At 39.1% G+C, this 27,826-nt stretch overlaps 1 protein-coding gene across 1 annotated transcript; it reads right to left on the bottom strand.

Moving 5' to 3' along the window:
• On the bottom strand, positions 1 to 27,751 carry zgc:158403 (tetratricopeptide repeat protein 39A). Its single transcript, XM_017456828.3, has 18 exons — positions 27,431 to 27,751; positions 25,105 to 25,209; positions 20,221 to 20,352; positions 19,569 to 19,627; positions 19,287 to 19,354; positions 18,717 to 18,781; positions 16,068 to 16,167; positions 15,906 to 15,971; positions 14,209 to 14,317; positions 12,535 to 12,602; positions 12,274 to 12,333; positions 11,604 to 11,765; positions 11,141 to 11,232; positions 8,966 to 9,086; positions 8,600 to 8,711; positions 6,167 to 6,281; positions 2,648 to 2,764; positions 1 to 2,429 (listed from the first exon to the last, which is right to left on the bottom strand). Exons 1-18 carry the CDS (start codon positions 27,463 to 27,465, stop codon positions 2,318 to 2,320), a joined length of 1,698 nt encoding a protein of 565 aa, XP_017312317.1. The 5' UTR covers positions 27,466 to 27,751; the 3' UTR covers positions 1 to 2,317.
• Positions 27,752 to 27,826: the final 75 nt, after the last annotated feature.

The following is a 27,826-nucleotide window of genomic DNA, read 5'->3' as shown; positions in this document are numbered from 1 at the left end:
CCACTGTAATACATTGATGGAATAATCCAGATTAAATTGTGCCATCTGGGTCTTTACAGCTGACCAATCACAGCTCTGTTTTAAACTCACACACAGTGCACAGTGTATGCCCATCTTCTCCCTCACTTACTACTCATTCATACTTTCTCATCCTCCTTTCTTTTGTCTCTCTCACATTATAATGCTTTTCCTCTAATGATTTCTGTCTTTTTTCCTTTCTTTCTTTCTCCCACTGTCCTTTTCCTTCTCTTTAGCTTTTTCCTTTGTTTTTTTTATTGTTCCTCTTACTCACTTTCTCTCAATGTCACTTTCTATCTTTTCTCATTTCGTCCTTTCCTAAATCCCTTTATACAAGTCTTTTTCCTTGTCTTAGTTATTCTTCTTTCTTTTATCCCTCAATCACTTTCAGCAGCTTTCGATCACTGTGTATTTTTACTTCAGAAAACGCAAATCATATTAAACCCATGTTCAAGCCACATTATGTATGATTCAGCCAGTGTCCCAGTGACTGAAACTAGTGTATTTACATAATGACTAAGTAATGGCTGTAAACATTTAAACAGACAACAGCTACAGTCCATAAAAAACAAAAGGCATAAAAATGACCAATGGAAGTCCAGCCATAATATAACTGCCTTCGGATATGATTTACTGAGTACCCCAAATTGCTAAGATTTATTTTTTAATCAATGCCATATTAAAGAAAAAACTAATAAATTTATGATATGACAAAAAATACACAAGTGTGAAGACTAACTTTGTTAGTTTGAGTATTATCACATTCCATAATTAGAATATTGAGTACATGGCAGATGGTGGTGCACAGTTTTAGACTGACATACAACCATTCCCACAGCCACAAAAACTACACTGTCCCAAAAGTCTCCAAACATAAGATAAATTAACATTTTTATACTTGTATAGTTTTTTCAGATAGGCTTTAAAAATGCCATTGACAGATGAAGAACGTATTGAAATTATTCTCATGGCTGGAGCAGGAAACTGTCACAAGGTTGTGATGGACTTGACCAGGAAACATGGCACACATGATACTGTTTTCCAAACTTATTAACAAATTCAAAATGACTGGAAGTGTTGCAGACCAAACGAGAAGTGGACGTCCACTGACATCCACTGATGAAGGCACACACAGACCCCCATGTATGGAGACTTCTGGGACAGCATGTATTTTTATCTCATCAGTTATGAAAAGTTTGTCAAGTTTTTCATATATGTTAATTGAATGGAAGTCAAAATGCATCACTGAAAAAGCATTATAGTGATTATAATGCATAAAACAGAGACCCATACAAATTAAGTGGTACAGATTAAGTGTACAAATTAAATTATCAGGTGTTCATTGTTAGTAGGTGGCCATTTTCAGTTCAAACGTCAGTACTGAAATGAACTGCATATGCAAAAAAGTGTGTGGACTGGGTATTTAAATATAATGTCTAGGATACAGATCTTAACCAAATGTATATTAATTTTTGATAACTGATGATATAAAAAGCAAGTCTTGGACTTTATAATATATTTATTTTGTGAAGCTTATGCTGCTTTCAAAAAGTGGCTCCACAAAATGTTGGTGCAACAACTGGCAGTTTTACAAAATATACTTTCAGCTTAAACTCTGAGAAGACCCATCTTAGAAATGTGTAGCCACTGCATCTTGGCTTTTACATAGAAATCCATAAAAAAAAATTAGCTGTGTAACTTTGACTTTCAGACCAAATTTAGTCCTTCCTGGAATATACTGATCACCTTTTAGTCGAGAACAGTCATACTCTATATTTAGCTGTGATCCTTTAATTAGTATATCTTTAACTTGGAAGATTGTACATTGTATTTTTGTAACTGAAGAATAACTGCATCATCTCATTTCCTAGAGAAAAACTCCACCTTTCAATGCTTTCATAGTGTACCACAGATGGCATACCTAATCATCTTCAACAAATCAAAAAGAATGGGGAAATCCTGAGAAATATTTCCTTCCCAAAAGTGCTGCTGTAGCTCAAGGTAGCTTTATTACTATATAATACTCTTTTCATGTGGAAATATTTGGAAATCTCACCCACAAATAAACTGTCTATTACTTATATCCAAGCTATTTATCCTCAAATACACATATCATGTAAATTGGCTACAAATTAAGTGTTTTAAGTGTCCCTAAGATGTCCACAAGACTCTGTGACTTGGGTCCTTTATATTTAACCTTCCACTGGATGGAATTAGAGAGTGAGGATGACCGTGTCTCTTTGGTATCGTAGTTCACTAAAAGAGTCAGTCCTCATCATGCCATTTCAGCCTGTAGTAGTTACAGGGCTGTGATCTCGTCCTGGTCACTCATGTCGGCCTTCAGTTTAGACAGAGCCGCGTGGATCCTGAACTGAGTGCGGGACTCCATTGAGTATTCTTTGTAGTTATTTCTGAGAGGGAAGGAAGAAATTGACAATAAAGGAGTTTCCATTTTAAAGAAATATTTATAGTCTAGTTAAAGACATGTAACCAGTGCATCACTTAACACTGATTTGCATTTAAATTTTATTATAATCAATTCACACAACAGTGGAAAGACTACTTTAAAAAAAAAAAAAAAAAAAAAAAAAAAAAAAAGTGTTTTGGCTTCAGCCTCGCCTCTACTAACTTGGCTTTCTGCAGGAGTCTGATGGCTTGATCCCTCCTTCCTGTATCAGTGTAGAGCAGGCCCAGCTCCAGCAGGGTGTTAGGAATCAGGTAGTGGTCATACTTCAGCTTCTTCTCACTGTACCCCATAATACACACATTATTAATCTGCCTTTTAACATACCACCACATTAACAGGCATCTCTACTAGGGCTGCAACTAACGATTATTTTGATAATGGATTATCTGTTGATTATTTCTTTGATTAAATCGATTAGTTGGATTAAAAAGTCCAGTTTTTATTTTCTGCATTAAAAAAAAAATGCTTTCACATTCTACCCAGTGTTGTCCTTCAAACATTGTGCAAATTGAAGGCTATGAAAAATTTATTAAATGTATCCATGTGGGCTATGCTATACATTGTGTAAAGGATTTTTGAAAAAATATTAACATTATATTTTGAAAAACAAAAAACTAAACAAAACTGATTGTCCAGAAGCTTTAAATCAGGAACTAAATCACTATATTAAAAATGCTAACAAAAAAAGAAAAACAAAAGCTCAAACTAAGTGTTAACTGGTAAGAGGTTGAATATTCTGCAGTAACACACACACATTCACTCATCTGAACACAGCAACTTGTTAATTAATTAATTAATTAATTAATTAGAGAATAAAGTATCGATTATTATCGATTAGTTGTGGCATCCCTAATTTCTACATTCATGTTATACTTAAATGCAACACATATATAACATCATTTTTCAAAATGACAACCGGATTGGACAAAGACTTGTGATTAGACACTAATACACATACACTTACATAAATGAAACACTGTTTTTGATGACTGCCACATTATTTACTGAAATGCAATAATGTGCTTAGTGTGTCCGTTCACTGTTCAATTCATTATGAAAGTCTGTACATGTGCAAATTGATACATTTATCAAATCAAATCATCCAGACAGCAGCGCAATGCATCAAATCATACAGACCACCTACAGTCTAGAGTTTCACTTTAAATATCAGAATATGAGGAAAAATGTGAGCTCAGTGACCTTGTGTCATGTTTAATTGTGCCAGGTGGGCTGGTTTGAATATTTCAGAAACTGCTTATCTCCTACGGGTTTCACAACTGCCTCTAGAGTTTACACAGAATGGTGTGAAAAGTACAAATAAATAAATAAATAAATACATACATACAATGAGAGGCAGTTCTGTGAGCACAAGGCTTTGGTGATGAACTCTAAAGAGAATGGGCAGACTGGATCAAGCTGACAGGAAGGCTACGATGACTCAAATAGCCACCCTTTATAGCCATGGTGAGCAGAAAAGCATCCCAGGGTGCAAAACACATGGAACCCTGGGGCTACATCAGCAGAAGACCACATTAGGTTCCACTCATTTCAGCCAAGAACAGGAAACTGAGGCTACAGTGGACATAGGCTCACCGAAACTGGACAGCTTTGATTGATGATTTAGTTATTAATTTAGGCTATGATCTTCAATCTTCTTTGTCTGGCACCAGCAATCATGACATTGTCAAAGTCACTGAGATTTTTTCCTTCATTAACTGAAGCTCTGGACCTGGATCTACAGTATCTCACAAAAGTGAGTACACCCCTCAAATTTTTGTAAATATTTGATTATATCTTTTCATGTGACAGCACTGAAGAAATGACACTTTGCTACAATGTAAAGTAGTGAGTGTACAGCTTGTGTAACAGTGTAAATTTGCTGTCGCCTCAAAATAACTCAGCACACAGCCATTAATGTCTAAACCGCTGGCAACAAAAGTGAGCACACCCCTAAGTGAAAATGTTCAAATTGGGCCCAAAGTGTCAATATTTTGTGTGGCCACCATTATTTTCCAGCACTGCCTTAACTCTCTTGGGCATGGAGTTCACCCGAGCTTCACAGTTTACCACTGGAGTCCTCTTCCACTCCTCCATGACGACATCACAGAGCTGGTGGATGTTGGAGTCCTTGTGCTCCTCCACCTTCCATTTGAGGATACTCCACAGATGTTCAATAGGGTTTAGTCCATCACCTTCACCCTCAGCTTCTTTAGCAAGGCAGTGGTCGTCTTGGAGGTGTGTTTGGGGTCGTTATCATGCTGGAATACTGCCCTGCGGCCCAGTCTCCTAAGGGAAGGGATCATGCTCTGCTTCAGTATGTCACAGTACATGTTGGCATTCATGGTTCCCTCAATGAACTGTAGCTCCCCAGTGCCGGCAGCACTCATGCAGCCCCAGATCATGACACTCCCACCACCATGCTTGACTGTAGGCAAGACACACTTGTCTTTGTACTCCTCACCTGGTTGCCGCCACACACGCTTGACACCATCTGAACCAAATAAGTTTATCTTGGTCTCATCAGACCACAGGACATGGTTCCAGTAATCCATGTCCTTAGTCTGCTTGTCTTCAGCAAACTGTTTGCGGCCTTTCTTGTGCATCATCTTTAGAAGAGGCTTCCTTCTGGGACGACAGCCATGCAGACCAATTTGATGCAGTGTGCGGCGTATGGTCTGAGCACTGACAGGCTGGCCCCCCACCCCTTCAACCTCTGCAGCAATGCTGGCAGCACTCAAATGTCTATTTCCCAGAGACAACCTCTGGATATGATGCTGAGCACGTGCACTCAACTTCTTTGGTCGATCATGGCGAGGCCTTTTCTGAGTGGAACCTGTCCTGTTAAACCGCTGTATGGTCTTGGCCACCGTGCTGCAGCTCAGTGTCAGGGTCTTGGCAATCGTCTTATAGCCTAGGCCATCTTTATGTAGAGAAACAATTATTTTTTTCAGATCCTCAGAGAGTTCTTTGCCATGAGGTACCATGTTGAACTTCCAGTGACCACTATGAGGGAGTGTGAGAGCGATGACACCAAATTTAACACATCTTCTCCCCATTCACACCTGAGACCTTGTAACACTAGCAAGTCACATGACACCGGGGAGAGAAAATGGAGAATTGGGCCCAATTTGGACATTTTCACTTAGGGGTGTACTCACTTTTCTTGCCAGCGGTTTAGACATTAATGGCTGTGTGTTGAGTTATTTTGAGGGGACAGCAAATTTACACTGTTACACAAGCTGTACACTCACTACTTTACATTGTAGCAAAGTGTCATTTCTTCAGTGTTGTCACATGAAAAGATATAATCCAATATTTACAAAAATGTGAAGGGTGTACTCACTTTTGTGAGATACTGTACATGATGTTATGTGTTGCGCTTCTGCCACACAATTGGCTTATTGGACAATTGCATGACCTGTGCACCTGCACATATTCCTCATAATGTGACAGTCAGACAGTAATCACATATTCTGAATAAGCTGGGGTAAAAAAAAAAAAAGGTTAGAAATGTCAAGTTTTTTACATTATGCCATTTTCTCTCATATCTCAAGATGTTTTTTGCAGCACTGTGTTAATCCAGGGTAAGTCTTTTGAGTCAAGGTTTTTCACTATATGCACGAACACTACTGTTGATTGGCTATGTGTATAAGTGGACTGTAAGTGGAAAGTAGCACTGGCCTGCTGTAAACTTTGTTAAAACAATCTTCAGCAGCGTGCAGTCGGTTTTGGTTCTTCAGACACAGTCCCTTCAGCAACAAAATCAGGCAGCTGTCATCCACAGTGTAGTCATTCTCTTCAGGACACACAGACAGATCACATTTACAGTTGCAATCAAAATTATTCAACCCCCATTGCAAATGAGGTTTATTGTCAAAATTTACAGACTTTCAGCTGTTTGCAGTGTACAACTCAAACAAAAGCAATTGAAATAGTTAAACACAACGAATGCTTCAAGTGATTTCCCCAAATTCAACTGAAAATGCAACTTATAATGACTTCTCCAGTCTCAAAATTATTCAACCCCTTCATGGCAAGCATCTTTAGTACTTAGTAGAGCACCCTTTGCTGTTATACAATGCTGCAAAGGAGATGCATAGTTTCTGGCAGCGTTCCTGAGGAATCTTAGCCCATTCCTCATGAGCAATGGCCTCCAGTTCCGTAATATTCTTGGGTTTGCGTGCTGCAACTGCCTTCTTCAAATCCCACCAGAGATTTTCTATGAGGTTCGAGTCAGGTGACTGTGATGGTCCTGTAGAATCCTCCAGGACTTCTTCAGCAACCAGGCCTTGGTGGAATTTGAGGTATGCTTAGGACTGTTGGAAGGTCCAAAGACGTGCAAGCTTCAGCTTCCTCACAGACAGCATGACATTTTGATATATTTAAATATATTTGAATAATTTTGATTCCAACTGTACTTGGCACATCTGTGCCATTGCTTCCTATTTGATATGTTTTCATACATAATGCCAGGATCTGTGAACAGTCCATGGGCTGTATTGTTCTGTTTTGTCACACTTATAAACAGAAGTTTAACATTTACCTTTAATCTTGGTTAAAAATTCTCATTTAATATTTTTTGACTTTTCAGAAATGCTTTTTAAAATGTTTTTTTTTCTTAATCCATAACTGCATATTGTAGAGTAAACAAAACTGTGGTTACATACAGTGTGGATGTCACTAAAATTCTGTAGCACCTAAATAAATGACAGTTTACCAGACATACCAATATCAGTTTAACTACACTAATCAAATCACATGAATTAAAGATTTTTTTATTGTCTTGGGGGAAAAAAAAAACTGATCTGGTTCAGCCAAGTCTCTCTCAGAACACTTTCATAATACAATGGAGCATGGAGTATGACAAGTAATCTTACTGAAATATATACACACTGTCTACTTTATTAGGAACACCTAGGTATTAGGTACACCTGCACATTCATGAAGTTCCCTAATCAGCACAATGCATAAACTCATGCAGATACAGCTCAAGACCTTCAGTTAATGTTCACATCAGAGTCTGTGACTTTATTAAACTGCTGACCTCCTGGATCCAACAATCTCGAGTTTGCACAGAATAGTGCGAAAAACAAAAACAAAAAAACATCTTTTCAGCGGAGGGTCTTCAGGCTGAAACACCTGATTGATTAGAGAGATCTGATGAGAATGCCCAAACTGCTCTGAACTGACAGGAAGTCTATAGTAACTTAAAATCAGCACTCTATACAAATGTGGTGAGCAGAAAAGCCTCTCAGAATGGACAACACCTCGACCCTTGAGGTGGATGAGTTACAACAACAGAAGACCACATTAGGTTCTACTCCTGTCAGCCAAGAACAAGAATCTGAGGCTATCTTGAGCACAGGCTCACAGAACTGGACAGTTTAAGACTAGTATAAGACAAGGTGATTTCCACACACAGAACTGTCACTCACTCAGTGTTTTTTGTTTTTCACACCATTCTGTGTAAACTCTAGAGACTGTTGTGTGTGAAAATCCCAGTAGATTAGCAGCTTCTGAAATACTCAAACCAGCCCATGTGGCACCAACAACCGTGCCATGGTTAAAATCACAGTGATCACATTCTGATGTTTTATGTAAACATTACCTGAAGCTCCTGACCTGTATCTGTGTGATTTTATGCAATGCACTGAGGCAGCATGATTAGATAACTGTATGATTGTCTGATTAGATAACTGTATGAATGTGTAGGTGTATAGATGTTCCTATTAAAATGGACAGTGACTGTGTGTGTGTGTGTGTGTGTGTGTGTGTATGGTCTTTGCAATCACCATATCTCAAAACATTTAAACACCTGTGGGAGATTTTGAATTATTGTGTTAGACAGTGATCTCTATCACCTTAATTAAAAGGCTAATTAAGAGAACATATAGTTCCAGAGACATGTAGAACCTGTACTAAGATGCACTGAAGCTGTTCCACTAGCTTGTTATAGCTCATCACCTTTCTTTGGAATACTACCAAGTCTTCTATAAATGATATCACCCGGGTTATGTAAACGTGAAAACTCAAAAGCTATTGTAAAGGTGCTGTTCAAATCACTGCTAAAACATGGCAATAATGAAACACATCGTGTAGTGTGGTGTGCAGTACCGGGAGCAGCCTGCAGGGTTTGCTCTGCCTCCAGCAGAGTTTCCAGTATGCCCGCTGTGAGTTCCGGCTGCTTGCTTATCATGGAGAAGCCATTCCACATGTACATCATCTCCTGGAACAGGCAGAACAATCAGTCACCATATTTACTCACTGTAAACGCCATTTCTAACTTTAGGCTGGAGGAAGCGTGTCACAGAGACAGTGCGTCACAGATGCAGAATGTGCCTCTGTGTGTGTGTGTGTGTAAGCAATTATCTTTTGCTGACTTAGAATTTTCCAGGAATTGAGGACACGATGTGAAATTAATAAGGTTATATCTAAGAATATTAGAAGATGCGTTCATTCAGAGGATGCGTGGTGCCTTACAAGCACAGGAACTCGGAGCGGTATGGGGGTGCTGGCTCTGTAGCGTCGGGCTTTGCGGATTGCAAACTTTTCTGTAGGAGGAGACTTCCCTGCTATCTTCTGTTTGAAGGATGGGACCTGCCTGAGAGTGAGACAGAGAGAGAGAGAGAGAGAGAGAGAGAGAGAACGCTGTTATGCAAACCGACTATTATAGAACAATGATTTTCCTCATACACATGTTGATAAATGCCCATTACTCTTAGAATGCAAAACACGTTCACAGCACAGTTCATTTACATTATTTAGATGTGTAACAGCACCTGAAAAGGCCAAAATCTGGAGACAAATTAAAGAAATGTGAAAAGAAAATGGTCTGACATTTATTAAAAAAAAAAATAATAATTTTTTTTTTTTTTTTTAAAGTGTTCATGGATACCAGACATATCACACAGGAAAACTGCTATATTTAATAGTTTTAAGTGTCTTGGTGACTGTCGGCTACGGCTAGATGTCTCTCACACTGTTTTGCGCTTTGGTTTTTTGAACACCAGTGCACCGTGTTGGAAAAGCAGGAGGGCATGTGTCATAAGGAAAGCTGATGTATTCGGGAAAAAGCCAATGAAGGCACAGCACACTAGGGAGCATACAGCTCATTGCAGATTGAAATCAGTCACTCATTGCCGGCACAGAATTACCGAATGCCGTGGCAAAAAAAACCCCAAACAAACAAAAAAAACAAATACAAAACAACAACAAAAAACATGCCTTGTACACCAGCCATTGTAGCCCATCTTCCTGTGTATATCCACCCATCCAGTTTCTACACCGCTTATCCTACTGGGTTGCGGGGAACCTGGATCCTATCCCAGGGGGCACAAGGTGGCGTACACCCTGGACGGGGTGCCAATCCATCGCAAGGCACATTCACATACACATTCACACACTATGGACACTTTGGACATGTAATCAGCCTACCATGCATGTCTTTGGACTGGGGAGAAAACTGGAGTGCCCGGAGGAAACCCCCGTAGCACGGGGAGAACACGCAATCTCCACACGCACAGGGTCGCGGCAGGAATCGAACCCCCAACCCTGGAGATGTGAAGCGAAAGTGCTAACCACTAAGCCACAATGCGCCCCCTCCTGTGTGCAACTGAAATAAATAAAGTACTTAACCTTATATGGAAACTAATATTTTCCTATGTAACTGGAAAAATGGGGCTTAAACTTTGACAAAACAAAAAATAAAATGCCATGTCACATGACCAGGAAGTGCTGTTTGCACTTCCTTTTCTGCATGGCATGGTCATCATCAGAGGGCTCTCAAAATGTGACTAATTTTCAATATTTAGGCAAAACTACTTAAAGGAAAAAAATGAAACACTACCAGAGAAAAATTAACATTTATTGTTTGTAATTTAAACAATTTTGAGCATTCTGTTAAATGGTAAAATGTAACTGTTGCCATATGGCAACAACATGCAATAATGGAACTGTGCTGTGTGCATTCATGAATTGAAACAGGCCTACACAGCAAAAAAATAAAATAAAATAAAAAGACACTAGGCTTCTCGAATAATATATAATTACGTTTTTTTCACATTCAAAGTAAGACATGTTGTAATTCCAGACATTTTACAATTGCACCCTATTTTTTATGTTTCAAGAGAAAGAGTTAAAAATTCAAAAGAAATAATTAAAAAGGATACTTCACCCAAAACAGGTTTGGCTCTAATTTTTTCTATGCATTTTGAGTGAGTAAATCCACCCACATACATTTTACAACTGTAAATCCTTTCTAGTAGCTATAACTTTTACATGCTTTGTAGGTGGCAAAAAACTAACTTATAGTCTGGAAAATGCAGTAATTGAAATCACATACATTTTGTGTTATTTTAGACTATATTCTACTATATGGCAACAATATAAAGCTGATCAATCAATGTTACATGTTAGTGAGTCTCCTTATACATAAATTTACACAAACTCAGGAGTTCTAGTAGGATATGAAAGTTTTTCTGAATTAACAGGATTTTTCAATAAAACCACATTTCTTTTGTAAATGTTCCTACAAATGATTTATGAACACATGTGTTTGTATCCAGTTTGATAAATGAGGCCCAAGTTTAGAAAAAGGAAGGCACGAAAACCTAGATGCCTTTGTAACTCTTAAACAGTAAATGCAAGTGTGTTTACCTGAAGAGCTCAATCTCGTTCTCGCCAAATGGCCGAGCTGCCCCTTCTGGCAGCATACTGAGACAAGCAGCCTTCATGTACACATACATAGCCTGAAAGAAAGAAAGAAAGAAAGAAAGAAAGGAGAGAGTGAGACAGAGAGAGAGAGAGAGAGAGAGAGAGAGAGAGAGAGAGAGAGAGAGAGAGAAACATAACGAGACATGGAGCAAGCAGGAAATACTATGCCAAAGAGATACAATACACCGTCTCATTGAGCTTTTTAAATAAGTTGTGTTCAACTTCAACTAGCATTCCCACTTTTGGAATGGAAATAACCTCAAAAAAACTGTTGATTGAACAGATGGCCGCTCACGGACACGCATCACTTAAATCACTTAACTCTGCTCTTCAGTCAGCATGTCTTGGAAAAAGCAATCAAACCGTAGAATTGTATCTGCAACATTAGACAGACGTGCTGGCTGACCTTGGACCAGCGGCTTTCCTGGCTGAGCAGGTCGGCGTAAAAGTAGGCCATCTTCCAGTGCCTCTTGTAAGTGAAGCACCACATCAGTTCCCAGTAGCACATGTGGTGAAACTGCTTCCAGGCCTGCTGTGCTTTGCAACCATCCTCAAACAGCAATACTGCCTGGATACGGACAAAAACTCAGTGACGCGAAGTTTTGTAATAAAATTAAGAACACTATAAGCCTCAGTCCCCTCGCCTTGACATTCAAGTGAGAATCTTCACATAGCATAGTTATTAGTGGATTCTTTACACTGCTGAAAAGCTTAAAACAGATCGATCAAGTTTGTGTTTTGTCCTTGGTTAGGGGTGGACTTTCCAGCAAGTGTTGCTATCGTTTTTAAATGAGCCTGACTAATCATATTATTTCAAATAAGAGGATGCCATCACAGAGTGCAAGTACTATGCGCCTTATTTTATCCTCAAATATGTTTATACTTTAAAGTGCTTGAGACATGCCCATTTTGTTTGCCGTTTTTTGCGAGTATGCCAAACAAGCACGGAAATATACAAGCTCTGCAACACAGAGAACAGAGGGGCTCTGATTAGCATGATACTGCTGCGGAAATCATTTCCGACACGGAATTTTAATAACGTATTCCCTACACGCAGCCACCCTCAATTCACTCACCTCATCAATGTTGCCTTTTATTTCCTCCACTCTGCCCGCAAAGAAAAGAAAAATCGCCCCCTGGAGAAGAGAGGCAGAGGGAAGAGGAGAGTTTCAAAAGGTACAGCTAAAACAACGTCGCTCAAGAATTTAAAAAGCCAGTTACATATTAGTAGAAAGAGAGAGAGTGAGCAAGAGAGAGCAAAAGGGAGTCAGCGAGAGAAAGAGCGAAAGAGAGACAGCAAGAGAGAGAGAGAGAGAGAGAGAGAGAGAGAGACTTACATGTGGATATCGTAGCCGAAATGGCTTTAGCAGCTTCTCAGCATCAGCCACATCTCCCTCGCCTGTCCCTGCACAGAAAACCCCCCAAAACATTCCTATGCGCAATTCACTGGACAACCATTGCTTCTCAGTCACCTCAGCACATGTTAGAAATTGCCCTTCAACGTAAGGATTCTTTTCCCACTCAGTCTCATGATTGTAATGTTACCATCTTATAGTACAGCGGACATGTTTGCAGCTGCTATATCTATATGCCCCAAGACCATAACTAAGTAGGACCCCTCTAAATTTGATAAAAACGTGCACTGTTACTACGCGTTCCCAAGGAACACCTACCATGATTTTTGAGGACCTGCTTTTTCTTGCGGTGCTCTACAGTTTGGCTAATGGTCAAAAAGTGTATACCATTAATATGAAGATAATTTACCACACCAGTAGGGGTGGGCGATATGACAAAAAATAAAATAAAATCATATCATGATACTTGAACATATTTCTACTATTTTGACAACCATGACTTGTACTTGGATATAAAAACATGAACTAGAAATGAGGAAAAATATGATTCTGTTATAAACACTTAAATGATTTTAATTATTGAAATTATTTTAATTAGAACATTTTACAAAAGTGTATCGTGACCTCATTTATCACAGTATAGATATTATATTGTCAAACAGCATAACACCACACAACAGTAGTTTACCATCTAAGCGCATTAGGAAGAAAAAGCTTAGACCAGATATTCTGGGCTATTTTATTTTGGTTTGTTTATTTGTTCAGATGAAATCGGTAATTTTTTTTTTTATTTAGTGTAAAATGTTAATGCTTTACAGCCTAACAAAAAATACAGGGCCTACATAAAAATATACAGTGTATATTTTAAGTACGTAGTGCACAGACATGCAAAACATTTGACATGTAATTATTGTCATTTCAGAAGGAAAACGCACACTACTGTGAATACACTTAGCATGTGCAACCACAATGCATTCTTGTGTAGCGAGCAAAGGTGGGAATTAACAAGGTACTGTACTGTTACTTTACTTACTTCTGTTCTTTACTTTTCTTTCACCTAATACATTTAACTTACTTAATCATTTATATGAATATTATTTTTATTCCTTAATTCTTTCATTTAATACAATTTAACTTACTTTAACTTACTACATTTCAAAAGAAAATATCTGCGCTACATCATACATTTGTAAGTCATGAGACAGCTTCAAGGAGTTGAACAAATCTAAACTTTACCAGATGTGACAGCAAAAATGAGACTGATCATCTCGATCAACTCTAATCACTGGTGCTATGTACACTTTGCATTTAACTAGGTCATCTAGCGAACATTTGAGACATTAGGAACAAAGCTGTTGTTAATTAGCCTTCGCTAATGTTTTCCCACATACCATGGTGAAAGGGGCATTACTAGATCTTCAGTAACAGAAATCAGTGTGATCTTGGGCAGATGTCTTTCTTTTTTGATACTTGTACTTTTAGTCCATTTAGCCCTTTAACCTAACCCTAGAGTTCACACTTTTAGGAGTTCAACTTGAGTGAAGAATTTGATGCTGCATTTCAAATTTTAAGAGGTTATGAGTAATTGGGCTTTTACTTGAATGAAAAATCTGGGTACTTTTGGTAGCAGGTACAGGAAAAAAGCACTGCTGTTACCTAAAATAAATGAGAGGAAGGTGTAGTAGCAGAGCAGCAGCAGGGCACACAGCATTGAACGCAGGTTATGGGAGGTGGCCCCTTCATACAGCTTGGAAAGCCCATATTCCTACACACACACACACACAAAAGGCAGCATGACACCTTAGAAAAACAAGTGTAAAAGATCATCTTTATATATATATATATATATATATATTATATATATATATATATATATATACACACACACACACACACACACACTCCTGCTAAAAAGTTTGTGTAGCCTTTACAATTCTGTGTGTGTCTGCTTAAATTTGACCTGAAATTTGATCAGATCTTCACCTAAATCCTAAAACTAAACAAAGGGAACCCAATTAAACATGAATGATGCAAAAACAATATAGTTTTCACGTTTATTTAACCTTTTCATGCAAGGATGCACCAACATCACTGAGCTGAAGCAGATGTTTACAGAGAAATGGGCCAAAATTCCTCTAACACGTTGTGCAGGACTGATCACCAGTTACCAGAAATGTTTGCTTCATTTGTTTAATTTGGTTCTCGTTATATAGTTTTAAGACATTTCAGGGTAAAGGGTTCGCAGACTTTATAGTGGCACTAATGTTCACATCAAACATCAGAATGAAGGGAAAAAAAAAAAGTGATCTCTGTAACTCTCTGAAAAGTGTAACTCTGATCGAGGCATGGAGGAGTATTTCATTCACTGCCGATCTCCTGGGTATTTCACACACACAAACACACGTCTCTAGAGTTTATACAGAATGGGGCAAAAAACACAAAAACACTGAGTGAGCTGAGCTGAGAACAAGGAGTTCTATGGTTGGAAACACCTTGCTGATAAAAAGAGACGTCTTGGAAAATGGCCAGGTTGGTTCAAGCTGCCAGGACGGATATAGTAATTCAAATGAATACTCTTTACAACCGTAATGAGCAGAAAAGGATCTCAGCTTGCATAAAACATTGAACCTTGAGGTGGATGGGCTATAACAGCAGAAGACCACATCAGGTTCCACTCTGGTTCCACGGGTACAGACAGTTTCAGATTAGGGGAGAATAAATAAATAAATAAATAAATAAATAAATAAATAAATAAATAAGGTCAACTGGTCTTCAACTGTCCAGTTTGGGTGACTCTTCCCATGATAAGCTCAGATTCTTGTTCTTGGCTGGAAGGACTTGTGCTTCTGTCTTCAAGCTTTGATGCGTTGTGCATTCTGAAATGCATTTCTGCTCCCCATATTTGTAAAGAGTGCTTATTTGAGTTACTATATCCTCCCTGTCAGCTTAGAATAGTCTAGTCATTCTCCTCTGATCTCTCGCATCAACAAGGTGTTTTTGCATGCAGAGCCTCGGCTCACAGGATGTTTTGTTTTTCACAACATTCGGTGTAAAGTCTAGAGACTATTGTGTTTAAAAATCCTAGGAGGTCAGCAGTTTCTGAAATACTCAAACCAGCCCATCTGGTACTAACAACCATGCCATGGTTAAAGTCACAGAAATCACAATCATTCTGATGTTTGTCTGAACATTAACGGAAGCTCATGACCTGTATCGGTATGATTTAATGCATTGTGATTAGATAACTGCACGAATGTGCAGGTATACAGGTGTTCCTAATAAAGTGGATGGTGAGTGTGTATTATTTTATTCATTCACATGTTTGAAGAAACTAACACAAATAAATTTGTTACCTTATCCCCAGAAAATCCAGCAAACTCCAAAACCTTGAGAATCCGCGCAGGGAACAAGGAAAGTGTCTGAAATAATGAGTGACAAACCACTGAGAAAATCTGTTTTATGTAGTACATCATGTAATCATTTATGAAGAGTAGTAAGCAACTTGTGGAACGTACCAAGTTGAACGCACCGATTCCAAATGCCACCCCTCCCTCCAGGTGCTTGTGATTTGGCCCTTTGAAGGAGCTATGTGACTCAATAAAGGAGTGGAGCTCCCTGTGGGTGGAACAACAGCACGATAGTGCAGTTTCAGGAAATTATGATTGATCAGTGTGCTTTAAGCTTTTCTGAATGGGAATTCATAGAAGGATATAGATATGTTTAAACTCTAAGCAGTTTTCCATGCTTCAATAAGAGTAATGACAAATCCTTATGTACAAGTGAACCTCTTTACCAAAATTAAATACCTGTTCCTCTGCCTACATTTATTAAACAAAACTCACATTCACCAATATATTGATTTGTAAGATTATATTACTTTCCCCCTTTGCCATATTTTATTCATCCCTAATGAAAACATTGAACACCTTAAGGTTCTAAGGAATACTTCCATGTTTTCCAACCTTCATCTATGCCATGAACAAAAACTGACATGTTTCGCTGTACAACAAAAATAACAAATTTATAAATTGAGGTCCTGTTCGGTCAGATATGGGCCACCAGATTTTGTGGTTTTCTGATGTCTTCAACCACTCAAAGTAAACATGGAAGAGCATCAGTTTTCAGCTGATGGTGCAAATTACTTCTTACTGTATTGCTCTAACAATATCTCAGATCAGATCAACTGATATTTGTACGTTCTAATTAATCCGCTTAATAAAAGGTCTACTGTCAACTAGATCTCACGTTGGTCAATGTATTTAATGCACCAGGAGGTGGGATTTGGAAGCACACACTACAGTTACAACTTGGAGTTGCTTTATAAAGTCACCTGTCTGTCCCCCCTCCCCCTCGGTACTGGAACAGCAAGGCCAATCCTATTCTTTTTGCTTTACACTGAAGACATTTGGGTTTGAGATCAAAAGATGAATATTAGACGATAGATCAGATTTTCAGCTTTCATTTCCTGATATTTACACCGATGTGTGTTAAACAACTTAGAACATGGCACCTTTTGTCTCAACCCACCCATTTTTCAAATGATCAAACATATTAGAACATGTGAACAAGTGTTTATTGCCCAGGTGTACCCTGTTAGATTGATTGTTTAAACAATTAATAGCTCTGAATGTCTACTCCTGGTTTGAGCCCTGGGCTTCACCTGTGAAGACTGAGGGATAGACTATCAAAGGATAAACCAACAAAGACCAGAGAGCAGTCTATGGGAGAAAAACAAGCCACTTTTGAAGCTGAGAAAAGAGGGAAAAAATCAATCTGAGTCATTGCACAATCATTGGGCATAGCCAAAACAACAATTTGGAATGTCCTGAAACAGAAAGAAACCACTGGTGTACTAACAACAAGACATGGAACAGGTCGGCCAAGGAAAACAAGAGCATATGATGAGAGAAACATTGTGAGATCTGTGAAGAAAAACCCCAAAATAACAGTCTGTAACCTCCACAGGACAGGGGTGAAAGCATCACAATGCACTGTTTGAAGAAGCCTTCGACAGCAGAAATAGAGGCCATACGACAAGATGTAAACCACTCATCGGCAGTAAGAACCAGGAAGCCCGATTGGAATTCACAAAGAAATACAGAGATGAGCCACAAAAGTTCTGGAACCAAGATTAACCTCTACCAAACTGATGGGAAGGCCAGAGTGTGGAGAAAGAAAGGATCTGCTCATGATCCAAAGCATACAAGCTCATCCGTCAGGTACGGTGGAGATAGGGTCATGCCTTGGGCTTGCATGGCTGCTTCAGGAACGGACTCACTGACATTTATTGATGAAGAAACTCATGATGGTATCAGCAGAATGAACTCAGGAGTCTACTGAAACATTCTGCCTGTCAGAGAAATGCGTCTAATCTAATTGGGAGGAACATCATGCAGCAAGACAATAACCCAAAACACACTGCCAACTCAACAAAGTACCATCATGGGGGGAAAAAGTGGAAGGTTTTAGACTGGCCAAGTTGATCACCAGACCTTAACCCAATTGAGCATGCATTTTACCTCAGTGAAAACAAGACTTAAGGGAGAAACACCCTGAAACAAACAACAACTGAAAAAAGCTGTAGCACAAGCCTGGAAAAGCATCACAAAAGAAGAATGCAACAGTTTGGTGATGTCAGTGGGCCGCCAGATTGCTGCAGTTATTGCAAGCAAGAGATATACAACAAAACAATAAGTGTTATTTACTTTGAGACTACCTGTTCCAATACTTTTGCTCACCTAAAAATTGGGTGGTCTGCCAGCAAAGGTGCCATTTTCTAAAAGTTGTTTAACATATCTAGATGTAAATATCAGGAAATGAAAGCTGAAATTATTGTCAAATGTTCATCTTTTAATCTCAAACCCAAATGTCTTCACTGCATAGCACAAACAAAAATATTGGTCTTCAAAACATTCAGAGGGGACAGCACACCATGTGGCGCATTAATTTGAAACGTACACACCAAATGAAAAACTTCTGTTTTGTTAGTCAATGAGCAGTGTGATTTTTCTTTTTTTCTAGCATGCAACTATGAACAAACTAAATAGCCAAGATCTGAAATCTGCTAATCCCAGGTGCCCAGCTACTTATTTGTCCACCCCCTGTCCACCTCTGGAGTATTTCTTTAATGATAATTAGGTCAAAAGCATACAAAGTTTACTTACTTGTATATGAGGTAGCTATTGCGTACTTTGATTCCTCCTTTAATGAAACTCACCATGTTCTCATCCTGTCAGCAAAAGGATTACAGCAGAAAAGTTAGAGGAAAAAGGACAGAGAATGATGAAACAAAATCACCCTGAGAAAGAAAGAAAAAGGCCTGACTGGTTGGGGCATGTGCAGCATCACCAGTTCATCCTGTAAACTGATAATTAGTGGAAATCCTAGAAGATTTACTAGTAGGTATGTGTGTGGAAGGCAGTTTTCTGGACCTTTAATTTAATCAAAAACAAAACAATGCACATATAGATAAAACCCAAAATCTAGGAGCAGAATGTTAATGGTGTACTTTTTATGAATTACAATTAGGTTGCTTGACAGCGAATGTGTGGGTGAATGAGTGTAGGTGTAGTTCTCAGTGGAACTGTGTCTGTGTGTGTGTGTATATGTGTGTGTGTGTGTATATGTGTGTGTGTGTGTGTGTGTATATGTGTGTGTGTGTGTGTGTGTGTGTATGTGTATATGTGGCTGCTTGTGTGTACAAGGAGGTTACTGCTTGAAATCTCTCTACCAACCTGTAAAAATGTGAGAGCAGCTCTTTGCAGCAAGCATTCGGCATAACACGCCTCAGCATGGAGCTCCTCTTTAAACACACGTGCACAAAAAGTAGACTGTCTTTAAGCATTGTAGAAAGTATCTTACAAAAACATTTTCCTTGTAATGTAAAAGATATGTAGGATTTTTCACACATACAATATGCAGCATCAAAGGTGCAACCAAACAGGGTATTATTATAGTCTTTTTTTGTGCAACTTTCCAAACACTTTCACAAATGTAAAGAGGCTTATATTTCTTACCTTCAGACAGCACATCTCCTGCTGCTCTGGCTGCCAGACTGCCAGACCTCTTACGAAACCTGTAGGGGGCACAAACACAGACATTCACACTGATCATTATTTCTAGATGTAATGTACAGATGTTAACATAAACCCATGCTTGTATTTAATGACATGAAAAATGATTCATGAAGGAGCAGTGGCCATATAATTACACCCCAGTATGAGACAGAAAAAAAACCTGACCCTGGATCATGCTCACTCTTGTTTAGAGGCTTTGAAATCATTTTACCATGCAACATATATAATAAACTGGATCAGAACGAATATCATTTTCTCCTGAAAATGTATCTGCTGTACCAGCTGTATCTGTTGGAAGAACACAGACCCTACTCTAATCAAGAGCCTCTACATGACCACAGGGCAACATTCATTATAGCAGGCTGGGAATGATCAGATATAATCAGCCGTCGACCATTATAAAGCTATTGAGACAGGGCTGTGCTTTATCCGCATGCAAACATAGGCAAATCACTACTGCTACCCAATAACAGTTCTATTTCAGTTCATGAAACTGTACCCGTTTTCCTACAGGTCAGAACATCAAGGGCTTTTTAAACTGCTAACACATGAAAGTTTGACAACACACTCCATATTTTAGAATAGTGTATACCTCTGGCAAACTTCTTGAGCACTCTTCATTGTGTTTCCTGCGTTGACAATGTCATCATGTTGGAAGGTCATCATAGCTTGCATCTCTAATACTGTAGCGTAGATCAGAGCATGATACATACTCTCTTTACATCTGCAAAATGACATCACATAGTATTATAGATAAACCCATACAACCACACCCAGCTTAAACAAACCTAGGCCCACACTGCTTACTGTTATATACAGTTCAGGCCAAAGTTTACATACATTAGGGTATCTACTTTATTTCCATATGAGGTCATTTCAAAATAATAGCCAAGAGACATACTGTGGTGCTTGGAAGTTTGTGAACCCTTTAGAATTTTCCATATTTCTGCACAAATATAACCTAAAACATCAGATTTTCACACATGTCCTAAAAGTAAACAAAATTTTATACTTGGTCATTTATTTATTGAGGAGAATGCCACCCCACTGATTGAAAAGACTTGACTAATTTCACTTTCAAATGAACTGCTAATACTAGAGGTTCACATACTTTTGCCACTCACCGATATGTAATATTGGATCAATCCGGTGTAAGAGAGTGCCCTGTTATATTTAAAGAACCGGGATCTATTATAGTCTGATCTTCATAACACGTTTGTGGCCGTGCATCACGGCACGAATAATGGAGATTTCTGAGACATTGTTTGTGCGCATCAGGATGGAAAAGGTTACAAAACCATCTCTAAAGAGTTTGGGCTCCACCAATCCACAGTCAGACAGATTGTATACAGATGGAGGAAATTCAAGGCCACTGTAACCCTCAGCAGGAGTGTCAGCCAACAAAGATTACTCCAAATGCAAGATGTGTAACAGTCTGCGAGGTCACTATAGAACCCAGGGTAACTACCAAGCAAATAAAGGCCTCTCTCACTTTATGTTAATGTTAGACTAATGTTAATGTTCATGTCCACCATCAGGAGAACACTGAGAAGAACTCTCCGAAAAGAACATTGCGGTCCATCTGCAGTTCAAAGATCACACAGACAAGCCAGGAGGCAAAAAATGTTTTGTGGATGGATGAGACCAAAATAGAAATTTTTGGTTTACATGAGAAGTTATGTTTGGAGAAAGGAAAACACTGCATTCCAACACTAGAACCTTATCCCATCTGTGAAACATGGTGGTCATAGTATCATGGATTGGGCCTATTTTGCTGCATCTGGGCCAGGACAGCTCACCATCATTGATGGAACAGTGAATTCTGAATTATATCACCAAATTCTAAAGGAAAGTTTCAGGACATCTGTTCACAAACTAAATCACAAGAGAAAGTGGGGCTTGCAGCAAGATAACGACCCTAAGTACACAAGTCATTCTACCAAAAAGTGTTTTGGAATGGCCAAGTCAAAGTCCTGACCTTAATCCAATAGAAATGTTGTGAAAGGACCTGAAGCAAGCAGCTCATTTGAGGAAACCCACCAACATCCCAGAGTTGAAGCTGTCCTGTACTGGGGAATGGGCTAAAATTCCTCCAAGCCGATGTGCAGGACTGATCAACAGTTACCAAAAACATTTAGTTTCTGCACAAAGGGATCACACCAGATACTGAAAGCAAAGGTTCACATACATTTGCAAATCACAGATATGCAATATTAAATCATTTATCAATAAATAAATAACCAAGTATAACATTTTTGTTTCATTTATTTAATTGGGTTCTCTTTATCTACTTTTAGGACTTGTGTGAAAATCTGATGTTTTAGGTCATGCAGAAAAGTAGAGAATTCAAAAGGATTCACAAACTTTCAGGCACCACTGTATTTATTTCAGTTTTTATTTACTATATGAGATTTTCAGAGGGTCAAAGGTTTATATACACTTACATTGTTAGCATTTGGTAGAATTGCTTTTTAATTGCTTAACCTGAATCACACCTCCTTGCTAGGACACCGTTTTTTTTTTTATTCAAACCACAATTTTTTTGTGGGATTCAGGTCCGGGATTTGTGATGCCACTCCATTATTTTCACTCTGTTGTCTTTAAGCAAACTTTAGGAGGTATGCTTTGGATCACAGTTGGGATGGTGTTCTTCAGATTAAAAGCCTCAGCCTTTTTCCTCCATATATAGTGCTGATCATTATGGCCAAACAATTACATTTTTGTTTCATCTGACCAGAGAACACTCCTCCAAAAGGCTGGTGATCACCTGTAAACTTCAATCTTGGTTTTTAAATGCAGGTCTTGGCATATGATCATCTTTGCACAACAGCATTTCAGGTCATGGTGAAGTAGGACATTCTTAATGGTGGATTTACATATTTTGGTACATGATACCTCAAGGTCCACAAGCTCCCACTATCTTGAAGTCCACAAGTTGCCATTATCCCTAGGCCTACAAGTTCCCAGCATCCCAAGACCCAATTTCTCCCATTACCCCAAGGCCCACAAGCACCTTTCATCCTGAGGTCCACAAGTCTCACCTCTCCAAGGTCCACAAGCTCCCACCATCTAAAGGCCCACCAGCTCTCACCATCCAGAGGCCCACAAGCTCCCCAAAACCTGAGGGCCACAAGCTCATACCATCCAAAGGCCCACCAGCTCCCACCATCCAAAGGCCCACAAATTCTCATTATCCCAAGGCCCACCAGCTCCCACCATCCCGAGGCCCACCAGCTCCCACCATCCCGAGGCCCACCAGCTCCCACCATCCCGAGGCTCACAAGATCCCATAATCCCCAGGCCCACCATCCCAAGGCGAGCAGAGTGTATGCAAGCTTGTAAGCTTGCAATAGTGGTTTCAGCTTCTCACAATCCTTGTCAATTTAAGCTTTTAGGTCTTAATCCTGCCATAGTCATGTACACACAGTCTTTTTCTAGTCTTGAAATCTACAAGACCCTGCATAGTTTGTCTAAAATGAACCCAGTTGGACTGTATAAACTCAACTTTCCAGGGCTTACATGCTGAACTTCAAATACTCAGCTGCAGTGGAAAGTGACTGCACATCTGACAATATTCAGATTAGTGTAGAACAGTAAAATAGTCCCAGGCAAGTTTTATAAAAACTTTTGCTTTAGCACACGTTGCATTTAGAAGAAGAAAAACTGAAATGCACAAATATTTTTTGCAGAGAAATTTTGCTATTTCCATTTAATCATCTCAAGGTATTATGAAATCAGTCTCTGTGCACCCATTCACTTCCACTTTAATTACAATACAGACATGCCTCTGTAGTGAAACCCTAATCCCAATACAGACCCTCAGACTTTTGCAATTGTTTGTAATTATTTTGAATTCTAAACATACTACAATAAAGTACTCACATATAATGGACTCAGAAAGCAAGTATATTATATACATCGGGCTGTTCAATATGATCAAAATCTTTTAGAGGCTTGCTTTGGAATATTATTGTACTATTTTAAAAACACTTTCTGCTTTACTGGAGAGAATTCTCTTTCAGTGAGGTGTTTTGTTACAGTCATAGATTTGGTTTTATTATAAGCACAGAAATATGAACAAACATTGCTATTTCCTCTGCAGTTAATTGTATTCCTCATTTGAGGACCCTGTGATCCATATCATTTGGCAGTTTAGTTTTTCTCCAGTGTCAAAATGGCAGCCTCCGGTTTCTCATATCAAGTACATTTCAAGCAATAATCATTCTAAGAAAAGGTGGCCTAACCCACTGCCATCTCCAGTTATATCTGAATCAGGATTTATTCAAGAGAAGTAGTTATATGCATCTGTTAAAACTACTTTTCCCTGCACAAATCAGTGGCTGATAAGCAAGTGTTACAACCCGCTATCTTTGGGATGGGAATTTTTTTTTTTCTGCGTGCTGTGCCATATTTTGTGTGCAGGTCCAAACCCCCTCCCAGAGTTTCCAGCCTGCCCTAGCCTGCCTTGCTCCCGCCTCACAGGATGACATAACTGACCATATTTAAAGAGGAAAAGGTGTGAGAATGGCGTGGGATGTTGGAGGTGGTTATGTGTGATTTGCTGTTAGGAGAGTATTTGGTTTGTGTTGCTTGCCCTTGTGGCTATCAAATTCTGTATTCTGACTGCTGTTCTGGATTTGACATTGTGTTTGGTTGTCCCTGTATCTGTTTGCGTGTATACTCTTCACCACTGTATATATTTTGCACTTGGTTCACCGGCAGTAGGGGTGTGGCTGCCATTTCTTTTGGGAGGGGGTCCTTTTGTCTCTGTTTTTGGCTTAGGTAGTTAGGATAGTATTTGTATTTTCTTTGTTGTTTTCCTTTAAGGTAAGCTAGCTACCTAACAATAGAATTCTTTTGTTTATTATTTTGGCCTTGGCCCACCCTGAAGTTACGTTTGGTGTTTGGTTCTTCGTATAGTTGTATGTATATAACTGTGTGTTACAATATACCACAACTTTTGAACAACCCTGTTTGTGGTGTTATTCCTGTCTCCTTCATTTTTAAAGGTCAATTCCATTGAATCCCGAGCTGGTTACTCTGTGCGACCTAACCTAGACTGGGCTGTAACATAAGATCAATATACAAACTGGATGGAATTGAAGCATTCCTCACTTCCTGATCAAGGTAGACTCTATTCAATGCAGTTGTGTGTGTCTTTGGGTGTGAACCTAGGTAAACACCTCACATCCTGGTCAAGGGAGTTGGCATGACACACAATCAAACAGACAGTGAAATGTTTCAGCAGAAATCCATGTCACGTTTAATCCTAATCCATACAGATGATGGCATATAGCATTTAAAAGATTAAACACACTTTACTCCCACTGTATCCAAAACTTGAACACTTCTCTCTAACTACCTTTCACTATTGTCATGATCACAATGGGTTCTTGTATCAAGATCAACTGGACTATCATGTGCATGTGAGAATGACAGAACTGGAAAGAAGGCCGGCAGAACTACTTGCTCTCACCTTGGCTGCAGTTTGTCTAGACTCTCGCTGAAGTGGTTGTTGAGGAACAGATCCAAGGCCTCCATACACTCTTCAAGACATGCCTTTAAGGACGTCTGTGTGGAGCTGAGTTGAGATAAGCACATAAAAACAGCACCAAATGATCAAATAATTTAGTTCTTGACAGAATTAAGGTTTGCCACCTGATGAAAACACTGAGCATAAGATGATGATAAATTTATAAGCAATGTGTCCCGCTTTGAAACATGCCCTTTATTAATTATAAATGATGCCTTATGACACAGTATACCTGGGGCTATAAAAAGCCCCCAGTGTAATAGGAGAAATTCAAATGGTGGTGATTAGTGTAAGAGGTTCAATAAAACAGTTTAATAGTTGTAGAGAGCAAAGATTTATTTAATGTGTAAGAGGATCCAGTGCGATTATACCTAATATCAGGCCAGTACAATCATTATATATATATATATATATATTTATTTATTTAAAAGGTACACTTGCTCTAAGGGACACACAGCAATCTCATCATAGGTTCAGCATGCTGAAACTGCCTTCCTGGGCTATCTCACCATTTCTACAAAACACATGCACACTGACAGTTGCTGGAAAGTGCTGGGAATTTTGTCAGATGTAGAGCTTTGTGAAACACCACGCAAAACAAACACACGTATGTGCACTGAGTAAGTATCCTACAGCTGATAATTACTTTTCAGGTGCTTATGGGTGAAAAGTGATGATAATAATAATAATAATAATAATAATAATAATAATAACGACAATATTTCCTTTTTTACTTTTTGTGTTGTAATTTAGAACTTGCAGATACAGGTCAGATGTTTTCACCCACTTTGCTGTTCACATCAAATATCACAATGGGGAAATAAATGTGATCTCAGTGACTTTGACCATGTCATGGTTGTTGGTCCCAGACAGGCTGGTTTGAGCATTTGAGAAACTGCCTATCTCCTGTGTTCTTCACACAAACAACAATGTCCAGAGTTTACATAGGATGGTGCGAAAATTAAAACAAAACAAAACAAAACAAAACAAAACAAAACAAAAAAAACATCCAGTGAGCAGCAGTTCTGTGTGTAGAAACACCTTTATGATAAGAGAGGGCAGAAGAAAATGGCCAGGCTGGTTCGAGCTCACAGGAAGGCTGCAGTAACTCAAATATACACACTTTACAATTGTGGGAAGCAGAAAAGCATCTCAGAACACACAAAATGTCGACCCTTGAGACACGTGAACTACAACAGCAGAACAGGAACCAGAGGCTTCACTGTAACTTAGCTGAAGACTCAAAAAAGACCAGGTAATAATGTTTTAACTGCAGTCTTCAACTGGTCGGTTCTAATATGCTCAAATCAGCCCATCTGGCACCAACAACCATGCCACGGTCAAAGTCACCGAGATGACATTTTCCCCATCCTGATGTTTGATGTGAACATTAACTGAAACTTTTGACCTGTATCTGCATGAGTTTATACATTGCGCTGCTGCCACATGATAGGCTGAGTGGATAATTATACGAATGAGCAGGTGTAAACGTGTTCGTAATAAGTGTATATTTTTGGTATATTTATGTATACTAAGATTACATTTGTGTACATGTACCGCCTTATTCAGATGCAAATCTTTGACCCTTATATAGGGAAAAATACTACATCTACTACTACTACTGCTGCTACTATTAATAATAATAATAATAATAATAATAATAATAATAATAACAACAACAACAACAACAATTAAACAACAGGGCGCCTACGCACATCAGGTACTTGCCCCCTAATAATAATAAAAATAACAATATTGGCGATACACTGAACTTCTCGAGTGGCACATAAGAGTCGACTCTCACTCTTTCTCTCACGCACTCACAAAAAGCAATTACACAACGAGGAAGGAAAAGTCAAGAGGAAGGGGACTGAGTGTATGTGTGATTGTGTGTGTGTGTGTGAGAAAGAGAGAAAAAACCGACCCAAGTAGGAAAGGAAATTCTGAACAAACTGCAAAACTCACCACAAACTAACTGAATCAGCCAAAACAGAGCTCAGCACTTAAACAGTCGCTAACACCTCCATGGCTGCTGTATTGGCACTGAGCTGCTACGCTGCCAATGTTGAACGTCGCATCATGCTTTTTTGTTGTTGTTGTTTTTTAACAGTAGAAAGCATTAAAGCCACTACTTTAATATAATTATCACCTCACTGAAGAAGAGCACTAATTAAAAAAGCCGCCAGAGGCTGACCATACTGAGCCATTATCGCTTTCTCACAACAGCAGCGCATGAGCGGCTAACCCAAGAGCAGCTGCTGCTACTTACTTTGCGCTAACAGGTGCATCTTTCCCGCTGGACATGATTTCAGTTCCGAGTCTCCTCTGAGTCCTGGGTATAACCACAACACCTGTCAGAAAGTGCTCCGAGCTCGGTTCGCTTCCAAACAGCCAATGACTTCGGAGAACAGAGCCGACAATTCGTGCGGAGAAGCAGTGAGTCGCATTGAGTTGAGGAATCCTGAGGACTTGAGCAAGAGCGGTGTTCACTCGGGTGAAAGAGGCTGTTCGCTTTCCTCCTGCGGGCTGTAGCTCCGGGAACACCACCGCTTCTTAGCTCCTCCTCGTCAAAGCTGCTCTGGCGTTATGCCACAACTGCAAGAATTGTCGACAACATCACCACCACCTAGTCTAGATGTGTTGTCTTGATAAAGACAGCTGCTTT

The sequence above is a fragment of the Ictalurus punctatus genome, chromosome 2 (assembly GCF_001660625.3).
Source record: "Ictalurus punctatus breed USDA103 chromosome 2, Coco_2.0, whole genome shotgun sequence".
NCBI lineage: Eukaryota > Metazoa > Chordata > Actinopteri > Siluriformes > Ictaluridae > Ictalurus > Ictalurus punctatus.
The sequence above is the reverse complement of the archived record's forward strand: the minus strand, read 5'-3'. Positions and strand labels throughout refer to the sequence as shown.